This window comes from Vombatus ursinus, unplaced genomic scaffold, assembly GCF_900497805.2.
Source record: "Vombatus ursinus unplaced genomic scaffold, bare-nosed wombat genome assembly UNPS02014804.1, whole genome shotgun sequence".
Classification (NCBI taxonomy): Eukaryota; Metazoa; Chordata; class Mammalia; order Diprotodontia; family Vombatidae; genus Vombatus; species Vombatus ursinus.
In genome coordinates, this window is record NW_020954582.1 from 2,987,096 (window position 1) to 3,003,628 (window position 16,533).

Below are 16,533 nucleotides of genomic sequence, written 5' to 3' on the forward strand. Positions count from 1 at the left end.
CAAAGTCCAACCCAAACGCCACCTCCTCTGGTGAGTGCGCCCTTCCTCCCCCCGATGGAAGTGATTGACGCCTCCTCCCTCAGAACTCTGAAAGTGTTTTATCCACTAGCTCTCTTAATCATCATTATTATTATTTTGTTGCTGTTGTTGGCTCATTTTCGGTTGTGTCTGACTCTTTGTGACCTCATGGTGTTTTCTTGGCAAAGATACTACAATGGTTTACCATTTCCTTCTCCAGCTCATTTTGTATATGAGGACACTGAGACAAATAGAGTGAAATGACTTACCCAAGGTCATACAGCTAGTAAGTGTCTGAAGTTGGATTTGAACTCAGGTCTTTCTGACTCCAGATCCTGTTCTCTATTCACTGAACCACCTTATTGCCCCAGGGTTTTGAAGAGGGAGAGATCAAGAGATTAAGAGAGATAGAAGGTGTGTATATGTGTGTGTGTGTGTGTGTGTGTGTGTGTGTGTATGTGGGGGAGGGGAAGAGCCTGTGCACAGACAGGGAGATAGAAGAGAGTAGATCTAATACAGGGAACAGTTGGTAATCTGGTTTGGCTGGAATAAATCGAATGTCTGAAAGGCAGTGGGTAACATGAAATGATCTGAAAAGTAGTTGGGAACCAGGTTTTGCAGGGCTTTGAGCATCAGGCTCTGAGAAGTTTGTATTTTACCCTCAAGTCACTAGAGAGTAGTGAGATGGTTGGACCTGACTATTGATGAATGTGAATTTAGCTGCTGGTTAGAAGGTGGGCTGGAGAGGAGAAGCAGCCATTTTACAAATGAGGAAACTGTTGATCCAAAAGTGTGTGTGTGTGTGTGTGTGTGTGTGTGTGTGTGTGTGTAAAATCTCTCTCTAGCTCTCAATTTTGTGGGTCTTGTCACATTCTTCTGGGAGACCCGTGGTGCTCAGGTTGGCTCCGCCCATCCCATCTCATAGATCAGCAGGCTTTGCTCACACAGTGAGCACAGTTTCTTTATATGCTCTTACTTTTTGCATCTCTTTTTCCAGACTGCCCTTCCCTTCTGAGTATTTGCATTCCCAATTATTGTTTCTCTTTTGCTTCTTTGGTGGATTGGCATCGTGGATTCCAATTTTTCTGTCCTGCCCGGTACTTTTTCTGTGCCAGACTTAAATTCTAGTCTCATAATGCTCATTTCTCTTTCAAACTGCTCTGGAACAGCATGTTGGGGCTCCCGGTCCCCTGCAAATCCCACAGGGTGCTCTGTCTATCTGAGTGTTGTATTGTTTTCCTTTGTTTTAGTGCAGTTATTCACAGATGCCTGAACTCCCTCTGGGGCCACACTTCCTTCTGCTCTTAATGTTTTCCCCATTGATTTATCTCCTCCTCGTGTTGAAGGGCTTTGCTTATTCTTCTTTGGGAGGTCTTCAGTTTGTATTTCTTCCCATTATTATTTCTTATTGCTCATTTTCTGACCCCAATCCTTGGGGTCTGGATCTCAACACACCCCAGCCTCTTCCCATGCTGGGCCATTCACAGTTCACTACTGTAGGTCTCTACCCAAGTGACTTTTAGGGAACAGAAGTGACCCTGGCTTCCCTCCCCTCTTCTCTCCTCTCCTCTTTCCTCCCCACCACTATTCTCATGATGGGGGAGGAGAAGAAAGACAGCCTTTCTTTTTTTTAATAGTATGCTTCCACCTGCATTTGGCCCCCATTTGGTCTTTCTCTGAAAGTGCCATCTTCTGTACCCACGGGCGTGGTGTAGGGCCCTACAGTCCCCTCTCCTGCCCCATTCCTTGTGTTCCTTAGTTCTCTGGTCCAGCAGCTCTGAGCACTCCCTCTGATGCCACCACAGCTGGGGATGAGCTTTGCTGTTTGGAGCTTGGGTCTCTGAGGTTATATAAGAAGTGGATTGAGTTGGAGTTTGGGATTAGGCCTGTTTCAAGCCCAGACATGTGTCCTGCCCCCGGTTCCTCTGTTCTGAAGAAATCCCTTTCAGCCTAGAATACTACCGTGGCTCTGGAGAGGTGGAGGAGGTGCTGGGGCGTCTGTAGGGTTGGCTTTTGTTGGAAGTCCAAAGGTTGGGTCCTTGGGTCAGTGAGCCCAGACTCGCAACCAGTGCTGTGGTGGGGGATGGGGTATGCCTACTGTGTGAGCGTCAGGTCATGACTGATTTTTTTGACGGTCATTTGGATGCCATTTGTCCTAGACCGTGGAGATAGCAGAAGTTGCCTTATTTTGGGGATATAATTTGTGTTTTGGAGAGGTGTGAGAGGTTGTGGGGATCAGAGAAAATGTCTCATCTCTAATATAATAATAAATGTGATAAGCATTTATCTTGTGCCGGCAAAACCCTTTGCATGTGTTACCTCTCTTGAGCCTCATAAGAACCCTGTGAAGTAGTAGTTACCATCGTCTCCATTTTATAGATGAAGAAACTGAGGTTGACAGAGTTTAAGGGATTTGCTCAGGGTCACAGAGCTAGGCAGGACGCAAACTCAGGTCTTCCTGACTTCAAGTCCAGTCTCCCCACTGTTCCGTCTAACTGCCTTTATAGTTCCCAGTAAAGGCAACCTTGGGCAACATTCAGAAAAGGAGTTGAAATAGTTAACAAGAAAACACGAACTTTTCTTTTAAGAAGTCCTTTTCCTAATCAGGCTCTCAGAGACTCATCAGTCAGAGATGTGTGCTGCTGGAGGTCAGGCCTGGCCGGGTCTCTCTGCTTTTTGCTGCCTCTCAAAGCCTCCACTGCCCCCAAGACAGGCTCTGCCGGCATCACATTTGGCCTTTCATTAAGCTAATTGCTGTTTATCCTTAAGACTGAGCTCTCTTCCTCAGCTGGGGGATGAGACAGCAGCTTGTCTCTGTCTCAGCCGCCTTTAGCACTTTTCTAAATGCTGAGAGGATGGTAAGAGAGGGAGGCCCTCTGCTTCCTCCTTCTTCCTTGCTCATCCTGGGGGGTGAGGGAAGAAATAGGGAGGGAGGCGTAGCCTCGAAGGAGTGCCATTCCCTGGACCAGCACGTCCAGCTTGGAAAGCAGTGAAGCGAGTGCTGGGCATGGGGTGGTGGTGGAGTCTGGTAGGCGTTGTATCAGAGCCTGGCTGGGAATGGGGCTCTATTGTAGAAGCATCTGTGACAAATGAAGCAGTCACACTGAAAGCCTGCATGAAAAGGGAGTGTTGCAAAGATTCAGTCAAGGCCCAGTTGGCAGGACCAAGGAATTCTCTGGCATCATTCGAATTCTCACTGCACGTTTCCAGGGATCTGGAGCCAGTTACCACATTTTACCCAACGATTCCTTTGAATAGTGCCCTTTCCAGTACATGAGACGATTTCAGGGGATTCATGGACCCAAGCTGTACTTCTTGTTGGAGTGTGGGAGTGGGGTTAAGCAGGGCAGAACCCCAGAAGGAGGGGAGGCCTTCAAGACTTCTTCCTAAGGGAAAGTTGGCTATGCAGAGTGGTCCAAATGAGAGAGAAGATCCTTATAGAGGGTGAGATCTTGTGGGTGTTTCAGTTTGGAGATGACAGTATGTGAGTTTCAGAGAAATTGCAAAGCCATAACAACAATGATAATCATAATATAACTCACATTTCTCTTGTGCTTTAAGGTTTATAAAGCACTTTATGTAGATTATCTCATTCGGAGGTAGATGCTATTGTCCCAGATTTACAGAGGAGGAAACTGAGGCAAACAGGGATAAGTACCTTGCCCAGGGTCACGTGGCTAGTAAGAGTCAGAGCCAGATTTTGTACTCAGGCCTTCCTGAGTCTAGGCCCAGAACTCTATTCTCTGAGCGAAACAAATGCAGAAATAACAACTAGCATGTATATAATTATTAAAGTTTGCAAAGTCCTTTATAAGTGTCATCTCATTTGTCGTTACAACAACTTGGGGAGATAGGTGCCATTATTATATCCATTTTACACGTGGGGAAATTAAGGCATACAGGAGTTAAGTGACTTACCTTGGGTCATGTAGTAAACAAGTATATATTTGAAGGTCAAATTTGAACTCAGGCCTTTCTGATCCCAAGTTCAGGCTTTATCCAGGGAGCTGCTAAATGATATATATCGTCCCTCAAAAGGGTTTGGTCTGTCTATTCACACAAAACATGAAGACCATCCACTGTCTAGACTAAAATATTTCAGCTAGATGGCTAACCTGTGGATCTGACCCTTCAGTAGGTGTATCTGGGACAACAAAGGGGCCCTGGGATTGGGCCCTGGGTAGAAGAGAATGGGCTGGATTGCTATCAGGCGTCACCTGGTCTATCTAATTGTCTGTCAGCACTGGTAGAGGACGGCCTCCGCTATTCTGGGGGGTCCCTCTGTGGAGGCCTCAGGGGAGTCCAAATGCCCTGGGCAAGATGGCTTCCAGTCTCTCTCTCTCCATGATCCAAAACAGATTGGAAAACTCTGAATGCAGAGAGCTGGGCGCCACGCCAGCGGATGGTGGGACGCAAGGTGACTGCTTTCATTCCTTTTGAGTTCCTGCGGGTCATTTGCCCCTTGGCTTCCTAGCGCTGTGTGCCGTACGGACCCTAGGTTGGAGTTCTGCCAGTGATTTTGCGAGGATGGGAAGGCGCCCTCATTCTTCTTTTGCTGATTGGTGCTCAGCGGGGCGTCTTTTCTGACTTGGATGGGAGGCCATCAAAGCTGAGGGCTGAGCAAGTGAGTCCTTTTTCAGTGACCCGCTAGGGCCTCCACCCTGGAATGGGAGTCTGCTTCAGGGGCGTGCACGGATCTGGTGAGCCAGCCTCCATCCTGGGAGTGTTATTTAGGAAGACTTGGCTTTGATCTGCAGCCAAACACACTGAAATACCCTGGCCAGGAGCGCGCCATGCTCCTCGTGGTCTGAAGGACCCCAGTTTACGCCGCCACATACTCGTTCTCTGCTATGAAAGCAGGAGCTGGGGCAGGTGGGCCGGGGAGGACTGCGGTGCTTTCCTCCTCAAGTTAGGAGGCCATGCTCTGCAGAGCGGGGACTTCTTGGTAAATCTCTGGATCTGCCTCCATGGGAGTAGAATTCTTCTTGAAAAGCTTAATGTTTTTGTTTCTAGGGCACCTAAGCTCAGGAAGGGCCTTATGTTGAGAGGAGCTGACGTTTGAACTGAGCATTCAGGGTGCCTCAAAAGTCTAGCTCAGTTTTAAGCTAAGACTTGGGGATTGCTTATATGCCGTGTACAAAGAGATGGCTTGACTGAACAGTGAGTTAGGCTGGAGAAAACCCAGAAAACTGGGAAGGAGGACTGCGTCTGTGGTCAGAACACCCAGGCTAAAATCCTGGCCCTGGCCACCTCAAGTCACCTTGGGCAAGTCAATAGCTCTGGACCTGTTTCCTCTTATGTAGATGTATAGATGCTCTAAATCCTCTGACATTGGGGCATTCACTTACAGTAACCTCACAGAGCCTCAGTTGAACCATCTGTAAAATGGGGAGAATCTTACTTGTATGCCTGTTTCACGGGCCTGTAGTGAGGACAGTATTTTATGATCTCCTTGACTTTGGGGAAGCCATTTCCATCTCTGTACCTCAGTTTCTCATCTATAAAACAGCCCCCTTTTGACTCTAAAATCTCTCTGGTCATTGACTTGATGCTCTTAAGAGCACGTGCTATTTTATTTGTTCATTTTCTCCATATTGTGACCTCAGCTCTAGAGGCCAGGAGCGCCATGTTTTTTGGGGTTGGGGAGCGGCCCGTCCGGAAAGGTCTCGGGTGCAGGGTAAGCAGCGAGTGATGAAAGGGGAGGAGAGGGCAAGGAGAGAGGTCCGGCCTCTGCAGCTTCGGAGAAGGAGTTAGACCAGGGTGGGGGGTGTGCCCTCAAGGTGCCTGGATCCTTGAAGGAAAAGACTAGCTTAATGGAACTGAGTGGAAGCTGGGAGAAGAATGCATTTCAGCGTGAGAATTCTCAGCTAAATTTGGGGAGAATTGATTTTTTTTCTTTTTTATCAAAGTGAGATGTAAGAAAGTGGCCGTAAAGTGGACTGAATCATGCAGTAAACTTGAATCCAGTCCCTGTTGGAGAAGAAGCTTATCCCCGTAAAGACCAGAAACCAGGGCCTGTGTCAGGCTGAGGCGGGGCATCAATGCTTCAGTGAGAGGTACCGGGGTGTGACGATGGCTCGAGGGCTTGGGTTCAATCCCTGGCTCTGAAATGCCTGCTCCTGGCAAGTCCTGTACCTTGTCAGTGCCCTAGAGGCTAAGTCACAGAGGAGGTGCTGACCTGCACTGGGGAAATGAGTTTTCATTCTGGGAGTTCACTACACTGATGAAACCACCCCACCTTACCCCCCCAAGCCCCCCAAAAGTTTCAGTGCATTTCCTTCCTAGAAGTCAGGACTAACAGAGGAAGTTCCAATGATGAATTCCAGCATGTGAATTTTATTTCAGTTCACTCACTCACTGGTCCTGCCCCCAAGGCCAGTGGATCATTTCATTGTCTGTGCTACCACATCTGAGTACTGGCGCCCTGGCCCTAAGTCCCCTGGCAGACTGATTCCAAGGTCAGGGGCCAATGGTTCACTTAGTCTTTGTGGAGTGATAAATTGAAAACAATGTTTGTGGCGTACTTTGAGATTACCCAATGATGCAATGAACCTGAACTCCTAGGTCATCAATTCTAGAAGGGACCTTAGAGGTCAACCTCTCCATTTCCCAGAAAAGCAAACTGAGACTCAAGCACGGAAATGACTTTCTCAAGGTCCTTCAGCTATCTAGTAAGTGTCCGAGGCAGATTTGAACTCACACCTTCTCATCCCTGCCCATCACTGCAAGCTGCTCCTAATACCCAACTTGCTTTCCGGCTCTGGTGCTTATCAGCTGTATTTGGGCCCAAACTCTTCAGTTTCCAAGTGGGAATGATATTAATATTAAAATAGGAATAATGATGCCTCCACCAAAGTAACTATTTTACAGTTCCAGAAAAAAAAAGATGAAATAGAATCCTGGGGAGGTAACGCTGCAGGGCACCTTTCAGAAATGATTCATTCCAGCAGCTTCATTTTAAAGACCGTAACAGTTCTCCTCAGAGGCAGCATGGCCTCAGTCATGGACTGAGAACATCCCCGGGCTGACTGCCGGGTATGGGGCTGAGTTTGGGGACCCAGCCTCTCACAACACCATCTGTTGAAGGGTGGAAGGGCCGCCTCCTGCGTCCACGGAGGGAGCGCCCATAACCTGGAGGCCAGTGAAACAGCAAAGGGCATGTTGGCTCTGAAGTGGGTCAGCTCCTGCCTTGGTCCCTTACAGCCTGGTGACCTTGGGTGAGTCATTGGGCTTCAGGATCCCCCTCTGCAGGTCTTGTTGACCGTGGAGGTGGGCGGTCCCTCCTCGCTCCAGAACTGACCTCACCTACGCGGGGGAGTAGCCCCCTTAGAGCGGGTCGCGTGGTGTCTCTTCACAATGAGCCGGCAGGTGGGCACGTCACCCCCATTCCTAACAATGACTCGAGGCAGGACCACAAACAGTTACATCATACTGTTCACTGCGCATCTGTCAGCCCTGCCGTGAAGTCACTTGGGCACGTGCCATCGGGCCGTGGCTCTCAGCCAGGGAAGCTCTTGTCCCCATCCTCTCCTCATTTCCATAAATGTCATCTCCTAAGTGCATTACCTCATGTTTTGGCCCCAGCCCAGCTGAGTCCGGGGGGGATGGAGAGGAACATCTTTCCTGATGGATTCCGTCGTGTTTCATCGTGCTTTTCATTAAGAAATGACCATGTATGCGAAATCAATAACCCTGGCTCCCTGGGGCAGCGCGTTCATTACGGGGGAGCATTTGAATTGCCTCAGGTTGACTGTCACTGATCTCATTCTCCTCTTTGCTTCTGCAGCCTGGGCCCATGGGGACGCCAAGAAACTGGCATACACCACGGACAGCAACGGGGATTTTTGTGGCCAGAAGAACACCCGCAATGAGTAAGTATGGTCCATGTGTCTGCCCAGTGCGGGTGGCGGCGTCCCCCGGCACTGCCAAGCCCACCCCCACTCACAGGGCCCTGGATCTGAAGCTGGATGAGACCCCAGGCCCTAGGCCTACCCGTCCATTTTGCAGAGGAGGAAACTGAGGCTCAGAGACCCGAAGGCTGCCACCCCAGCACAGAGGGTCAGAGGTGGGATGGGAGCTGCACTAGTGCTGTCTGCCTCCCTTTCTCTCTTCTTCCATCCCTTCTCTTCCCTGCTCCCCCCATTCCCCATGCCACCTTCTTATCAGTCACGAGGTTTTACATGGCATGAATTAAAGCCACAGGGTGATAGGAACATAGACTAGAGTTTGAAAGGATGTCAAATGCCATCTGGTTCAATAATCATTTTATAGAGGAAAAGACTGAGGCCCGTGGAGATTAAGGGATGCCAAATACTGATAATGTAAGAGGTAAGATTTGAACCCAGTTCCATGACTCCTTAATATACTCTGGACAGCTTTCCATGAGGTTGTCATTTCCTCACAACCTTTTTTGGATTCTGTAAAGACAAAGCTTCATAAAAATGAAATTATCAACGCTGGGTTGTCCCAACCATAGCATCAGAATTCAAATTTAAAATAGAAATGAGAGGGCCTGGCCCCTCTGTAGCACAGCATTATGGATCGAGAGCTGGAATTAGCCTGTAAAACCTGAGTTCAAATAACACGCCGGTATCCAGGCTGAATAAGACCCTGGGTAAGTTCTTAATCTCTCAGGGCCCCAGGCAACTTTGTCTGACTCCAGGTTACAAAGAAAGTACCAACCTTCCTGGGGAGAGTAAGTCTCCTCCCTCATCATTGCTGGGTTCCTAAGCCAGGGAAATCACAAGCACAATCCCTACTCCTGGATGTCTTTCACAGCCCGCACCATGTGTGGTGGCCTTGGAGTTCACCAATCAATTTTGCCATTTCTGCCAAAGCCTTGAATAACTACAATGACAAAAATGAAAACAAAACTTTAAGGTGACCCTCCAACAATTCCTTCTCTCTGCTTAAGGACAACCGCAATTTCAGTTATTGAAAATACATTTATCTTTTCCTTTCCTTTAGCTTCAAAATAGAAGGGAAGTGCACCCCTGCTGTGCAAAGTGCCCGCCCACTCCCCATTGGGCACCTCTTCTTTCCCATGTGTATGTCTGTGACCGGCACGTGCATCTCTGGAGCCCTTGTGACCAATTCTCCTTCTGTGGAAATTAGTACAAAATGGTGGGGGGCCTTCAAAGCACTCACTTTTAAAAGAAAAAAGGAACTCCTTTTATCAACAGAATTCTCTACCTCCCGAGGTAGCGCTGGTTAAAATATAACTAAGTTCAAGGAAGGTTTTGATACATTCCTGGACTCTGTTCTTAATGGATCACCCAGGGGAGCCCAGGACTCTTTGGAGGCACATTCCTACCCACTGGAGCTGGAGGTCATGGAAGACAGCCATGCTACTGTAGAAGGCCCCTGGGAGGGATGTTCAGAAATTCAATAGTGGCCTGCGTTTTGACCCCGGACAGCAGTCCTTAGCTCTTAACCTCAGTGACTCGGGAAGGCATAGACCTGGCTAAAAGACGACGCTTGCTGGCCAATCGGACAAAGAAAGCTCTACGTGCTACAAAATTTCTTTGTTCGTGTCCCTGGTTCCTCAAAGTTATTTTAAAATAATTTAAAAGGTTTCATTGAAAAATAAAATCTCTATGACAAAAAGGGCTCCAAACCCAGCCGGTGACCCACTTCTTTCCAACAAACTTGGATACAACAGATTGTACCATAGCAAAGAATTGGGACAGGTCCATGATGCATCTGTAGCTTATTATAACGTGTACGCCTTTGTGTGCTGGAAAGTCCACTGCTTGAGGGCAGGTGTGCACTTCGGTGCGCCAGAACCAAAATATTTCATGGAATTCAGTTCACTGAAGAAAGCAGATTCCATCTGAATTGAACTCAGTTCTGCATTCGCTGCACTGCTGGGTCCCACATGGATTGGGTTAAGAACACATTTGGGTGAGCCTGGACCTCGCCTCCGATGGCATGGTCTGAGATGAGCAGAGCTCAGCATCATGAGGCACTCAGCGTGTGTTTGAAAAGTCACATGGACTTAGAAGTAAAACCATTTTGGAGTCCTGTGTCTGTGCGATATCACTCTGAAGTCTCTGAACAACAATAATAATACAGAATAATGGCGGACATTTCTGTAAGTGCTTAGTGGTCTATAAATCGTGCTCACAACACGCTGGATGGTGAGTGCTCTGATTGCCGAAATTCTCGATATGCAAAGGGGTTTAATGCCTTAAATCGCATCAGGGCAGGATCTGAACCCAGACCCTCCTAGCACCTATGTCCAGTGCTCCGTCTGCCATGCTGCCATCTTTGGCCTCATTCAGAAGGGAGGAGTATCCAAAAAAGGGGAAGCTGGATATTCCATCATGTTGATTCAATCAGTCAACGATTATTTACTGAGCATCCACTCTGTCCTGGGCACCAGGTTCGGTTCTGGGAATACAAGTACAACCCGGCAAGGAGTTTACATCTTAATATGGAGGGAGACGACAAGTGTGTGTATGTGTGTTTTATATGTGTATGTGTGCATATGTACTGTACAAATATACATACACACATGTATATGTATAACTGTAGGATAGAGAAATACCAGGAGGATAAATGCAAAGGATGATCATGTGTTTATGTACAATTTGGGAGGGAAAACACTAGAAAAGAGAGGGATCGGGAGAGATCTCTTGTAGAGGGTGGTGTTGGAGCTGCGTCTTGAAGACAGAGGTGAGGAAGGAATGTACTCAAGGTGTGGGGGATGGCCAGAGCAAAGGTATGGAGGTGGGAGATAGAGTATAGGGTGTGAGGAACAGAGAGAAGACCAGAGTGTAGGAAGCAAGAAATATGGAATGAGGCTAGGAGGAGAGATTGCAGAGAGAGGGAGAGAGGAGGGGAAAGGGCTTCTTGGGGTGGCTGGAGGTAGGTAGGAGAGGTGTTGGGGTGTTCCCCCAGTCCTGGTATTTGAGGCCAGGCCTGCCATTTCAGCTGCTCCTCCAGGGGGTGATAAGCACGGGTCCCCATCCTGCCCCATCCCTTGGTGAGCAAAGCCCGGATCCATGCGATGTGCTGGCCAGACAACACTTGGAATAGTGTTTGCGGCCCTGGGAGTTACATTTAGAGTGTGTGTCCAGGAGAATGACCACGATAATGAGGCAATCAGATACACTGCCATGTGGATACTGGTCGAAGGAGCTAGAGATGCTTTGCTTGGAATTCTTGTGCTCGGCCCCAGTGAGTAGAATAAGGAACAATGAGCATAGGTTTCTGGAGGCTTGATTTTGACGCCACGTGAGACAGTAATCTTCCCACAACTTGGGTGCTTTCAAAGTGGAGTGAGCCTGCTCAGGCTCTAGCAAGGTCCTCCTTCCCTTGTGGTCTTCAGGTGAGGGCCGGACGGCCACTTCCTGCCAGGAGGATTGCTGTTCGGGTGGACGTTAGACCAGATGGTCTGCACGACTCTGTGATTCGGGGATGGGGCTGGAGCAGATCTTGGAAACTGAGGATTGCTTTCAGTTTCCCAAGCAATGGAAAGATGCATGGTGAGTGTTAAGAGGCTGCTGCAGAATATTACCAGGGATCCTTTGTGCACAGGAAGTGATGGCAAAGAGACATGAGAACCTAACGGGGGAGATGGGCCGGTCTTGGTGCAAAATTGAAAGATGGTGCCGGGGCAGCTGGAGGGTTGTTCTGGCGTGGCAGAGGTATTCACAGTACCAGTGTACGATGCATAGGCCTCTGGGGGATCCTTATTTATGGAGAAAGCATGGGTAAGAATGATACAAGCTGACAAGGTGCAGAAGGTTAGTGATCTTTATCTGGGGAGAAAGGGAATTCCACACCTGGGAAATCTGTAAGTCAACAAGCATTTCTTAAGTCCTGCCCACGTGCTAGGACCACAGGATACTGAGAAGGATGGGAGCAGGGGACTGGGTGTGGGATGCCATTGGGACGGGAGCCGTAAGCCTCACCCACTCTCTATAGTGCGGGCTGGCTGGTGTCTGCTCTCTAGTGAAGGTTTTGAGGGCCGCCTAGAGCAGGAGAGATGAAATGATGTACCAGGGTCTCACTGCCAGGATGTGGCAAACACGGCCTTTAGCTGTGGTTCTCCTGGGTTGGAGACTGGCTCTCTATCCACTGTTCCAGGCAGAAATAAAAACTGTCCTTGCCCTCAAGGAGCTGACAGTCAAGTGGGGGAGATGACGTGATAATAACCAGGGACAGACACAACCTACAGAGGAGATGGGAGGACCCTGAGAACATAAACCACTGGAGTGTCCACGGGAGGCATCCAACGATCTCCAAGAGGTTTAGTCAGTTTTCCCCTTTCAGATTTTTGCAGTTTTACAAACATCGGATCCTCTTGGGACTCATTTGCCTTTTTTACATCCCTTTGGGTCAAGGGAACGAAATGTTTAAAGGAGTCTTCACTGGGCGGGTTTATCTTTCTTGGGATGAGCAGTTAAGTTAGGGAGTGTTGGAGCTGGAGAAGGGCCCTGCCTGGGTAGGGGAGCCCTGGCTTGAGCGTCGGACCCCATCTCGGCTCTGTGTACTGCTTGCTGTTGTGACCTCGGGGATGTCGAGGAAAGCCTGGCTTCCCATGCTGCCGTACTCCTGTGAGGGTAGGGCCAGGCTCACTTGGTGAGCCAGTATCCCCCACTCCTCAGCTGCAGCCTGGCCTGGTGGGGAGAGAGCTGGCCGCAGAGCCGGCGTCCCTCTGAACCGTGTTGGTGATGTACCCAAGACAAGTCACTTCCGACCTCCCCCGGCTGCCCTAAACACCTCTAAGATGAAGCTGCAGAGCAGGGCCTGATGTGCCGAGCTCAGGAGGGCAGTTTCTAACTGGGAGTGCCTATGTCAGAGAGCCCGCAGGTCTGGTCCAGAAAAGAATGCCAGGCTCCGTGCCAGGCTCTGTGCCAGGCGATGGGGAGAAGGCACCAAACACAGACAAAAGAAGGGCCCGAGGTGTGGGGGTGGGCGTCCTGACGCCTTGGGGAGCTGGGAGAGGGCCCCTGAGCTTCCTGAGGTCCCGCCAAGCACAGCAGCAGATGCCACCACCGCTGCCCCTGGCAGAGCCCACTCCTGGAATGCCTCAATTCTGGTGGGTGGCCGGGTTCTCAACCAGCAAGCACTTGATTGATATCAGCACCACCTTCTGGCCACCACAAGAACCTCGGCTCCTAAAGGCTGTGCTCAAGAGAACTTTGGGCATCGTGCCTTGTTCTGCATCCTTAGTGGACGTGGGCACAGAGGAGATATCCTATCTGTCCAAGGTGTTGGGGCACGGGGAGAGGAGGAAGCTCACACACACACATCCTCATACACACTCACACACACTCACACTCACACATACTTACACATATTGGTGCACACACAGGTACACACACACACACACTGGTGCACACACAGGCACACACAACACTCACACACATACTGGTGCACACACAGACACACACTCACACATACTAGTGCACACATAGGCACACATTCACACACTCATACATATCCTCGTACACATTCACATTCACACATACTGGTGCACACACAGGCACATACGCTTTTTCATTTGCTTGTTGGATGCAGTTGGGGGTATTGCTTGGCATCTTTGCCATAAACAAAGCCATCTCTTCCCTCTCCACGTACTGGAGACGACTCTACAGGGTGATGGCATTTTCACATGTCACTTTTTTTTTTTAAAGTGAGGCAATTGGGGTTAGGTGACTTGCCCAGGGTCACACAGTTATTAAGTGGCTGAGGCTGGATTTGAACTCAGGTCCTCCTGACTCCAGGGCCGGTACTCTATCCACTGGGCCACGTAGCTGCCCCCTCACATGTCACTTTGACTGGGTGTACACAAGCAAGCCCAAGGACTCAGTGATCAGTTTTAATTTGATTTTCTCACCCCCATTTTTCAGAGATCTCTGGGTTGAATGAACAACCCGGAATGATCACCTGCCTCTTCCCTGTCCCCGTTCTCCAAACCAGTCACTTACACTTGTGATCCTCATTTACCCCTTCTAGTACAGGGCTTAGCTATGAGCTGAGCCATCCCCTCAGTGCCAGAGAAACTGGTTCCCATGAGCCTTGGGGACCTTAAGGAACTTTACAATTGAATCCACAACACTCGGTCATTCACTATCACCTCTTCTGGTCTCTTGCCAAGAGACTGGAAAGCTATGGAAACTCACTAGACTTTGGAGCAGACTGCCCCAAAACTAAACCCCTCCTCTTCCTCCTCCTCATTATTATTATTATTATTATTAATTGTCCACTGAATACCAAAGAGGATGTGGCCTCCAGGGACCCTGTTACTTCACCTGTTACTTAGGATTGATGGTTGCCTAAGAATTATTGTAAAAGCTTCATGAGACCTTCTCTGTGCCTCAGTTTCCTCCTTTGTAAAATGAGTTTGGATTCAAGGTTCCTTCCAGCTCTCTCTAGGCTCCGATGATAAAGACGGATGTTCATGGAGTCAGCAGCTTTTAGCACAGAAGAGACCCTCAATAAAGGCTTGTTTCCCTGAAGGCGAATGGAAGGGGGGGGTGTCTTACAGACAAGGATGCCTGGGACCAAAATGGCGGGTGTTTCCACATTCCCTAATCTTAATTCTTTTTCTGTCGTTATCTTTCTCTATAGGAAGAAGAATAATTTGTTTTATTTTAACATTCTGAAGTGTGCCAGCCCCACAGTGCTAACGAGCTTCCAATGCCCGACCAGGCAGGTAAGGCAAGGGTGAAGCTGCCTCCATTCTGTCTCAGAGAAAGCTCAGCTTCCTTCAAAGACCAGCTCAAGTGCCAGCCCTTTGTGAGCCAATCCACATCTCCTGGGGAGAGACTCTGGAAATGAGCTGGCACTGTTCCATGTCTATGTTGTGGGGACTCATCTGTGAACCTACTGGATCTTTCTCTGTCGGCTCCCTCTTCCCCCCAGTAGAACATAAGCTGCTTGAGAGCAGGACGGAATTTTCTTGGCTGGTGTATATTGAACAGAATTGAATCCTCTTGTGGGGAGAGGAGTTTGGGTATCCTGCGGTGATTGCTGTGAATCCCTGGGCATGTCTCTGCCAGACCCTGTAGAATGTAAGGACAAAAAAGAAACAGTTGTCATAGGATTAGCCTTTTGGATAGAGGACTAGCCTTGGAGTCAGGATGTGGCGGAGGGATTCAAATCCTACCTCTGATGCACACTACCTCTGTGGCGGTGCACAAAGCGCTGTACTTCTCTCAGGGAAAGGGGTGATTCTCTAAGACTAAAAATCACAGATAGTGATCACCTGGATCAGTGAAGGTGATTTGCACACTGGGAGTTCCCTTAAGCCAACTCAATCATGTATCCGGCATCCTCCCTCCCACTCCCTCCTAAAAAACCCTGGCAACAGCAATGACAGAATTTTCAGGTAAAGGGGTCCTCAAGATCACTGGTCGCAGATTCTTAATCTCGCTTGTACAATGGAGTCCTTTGGCAGGCTGGTGATGCCTATGGCCCCCTTCTTAGAATCAGAGTTTTTTTTTAAATCATAATTGAAGGAAATAATACACTTCATTTAGAGGTTAGTGAGAATAAAGACATCCTTTTTTCACATCGAAGTTCACTGGACTCTGACCATCGACCCGTTACAGATTTGTGGACTCCAGGTTAAGAAGCCCTAATGCAGACTTGTTATGCAAATGTAGAAACTGAGGCTAAAGGACTTGCCCAAAGACAGCCCAAGCTACAAGTAGGGCTGAGGTCATCGCTAGCCCATCAGTCCAGCAAAGATGATTGTTGTGTTAGGTTGTGGGAGACCAGAAGCCAGGAAGGATAAAGTGTGCAGAGTCACCCATGGGGAAGGCTGTAGGACAAAAGATTACACAAGGAGATGTACACAACAAAGCATTTTATAAGGTCTGAAGGCTGACTGCCATTACCGGTGTGGGGTGTGTGTGCACATGTGTACGCGCAGGTTCGTGCGTGGGAGTGTAAACGGGCAGGCTTCTGAACCATGGTTCACATTTACAGAGATACCTCACGTTGCACTGGAGAGGGGGCCGGGCTTGGAGGGGCATTGTACAGCTCAGCAGCCATTCTCAGGCTTTTTGCTCAGGACCCCTCTTCACTCTGAAAAATTATTGAAGGCCCCCCCAACCCCCCACCAAAAGCTTTTCTTTATGAAAATTATAGCTATGATACTTTCCATATTAGAAATTTAAATGGATAAAATTTTAAAATATTTATATTATTATTTTAATAAATAATTTATTGATTCACTTAAATAATAATAAATGTACTGCACGTTAACATAAATAATATATTTAATGAAAATTTATTGAATTTTCCAAAACAAAAAACTGAGAAGAGTGGCATTGTTGCGATATTTTTGCCAGTCTCTTTAATATCTGGCTTATCAGAAGACAGCTAGATTCCTGTATCTGCTTCTACATTCAAACTATTGGGATATGTTGTTTTGATTGAGGAAAATCTGGCCTCCCACAGATGTGCATTTGGAAAGAGGAGGAGTCTTTTAATGGTAAATGTAGTCTTAGTATGATTATGAAAATTGATGTGACCTCAGGGATGCTCAGGAAGTCA

General features: G+C 48.4%; 1 protein-coding gene across 4 annotated transcripts in view; it reads left to right on the plus strand.

The window, feature by feature from the left end:
• Window positions 1–16,533, plus strand: part of SLC44A5 (solute carrier family 44 member 5) — a 408,380-nt gene that overhangs the window by 283,026 nt on the left and 108,821 nt on the right. For all 4 annotated transcript variants that reach the window (XM_027874052.1, XM_027874054.1, XM_027874053.1 and 1 more), the window contains exons 4-5: window positions 7,805–7,889; window positions 14,602–14,686. In XM_027874052.1, coding sequence (XP_027729853.1) covers window positions 7,805–7,889; window positions 14,602–14,686 — 170 coding nt within the window. The remainder of the gene's footprint in view (window positions 1–7,804; window positions 7,890–14,601; window positions 14,687–16,533) is intronic.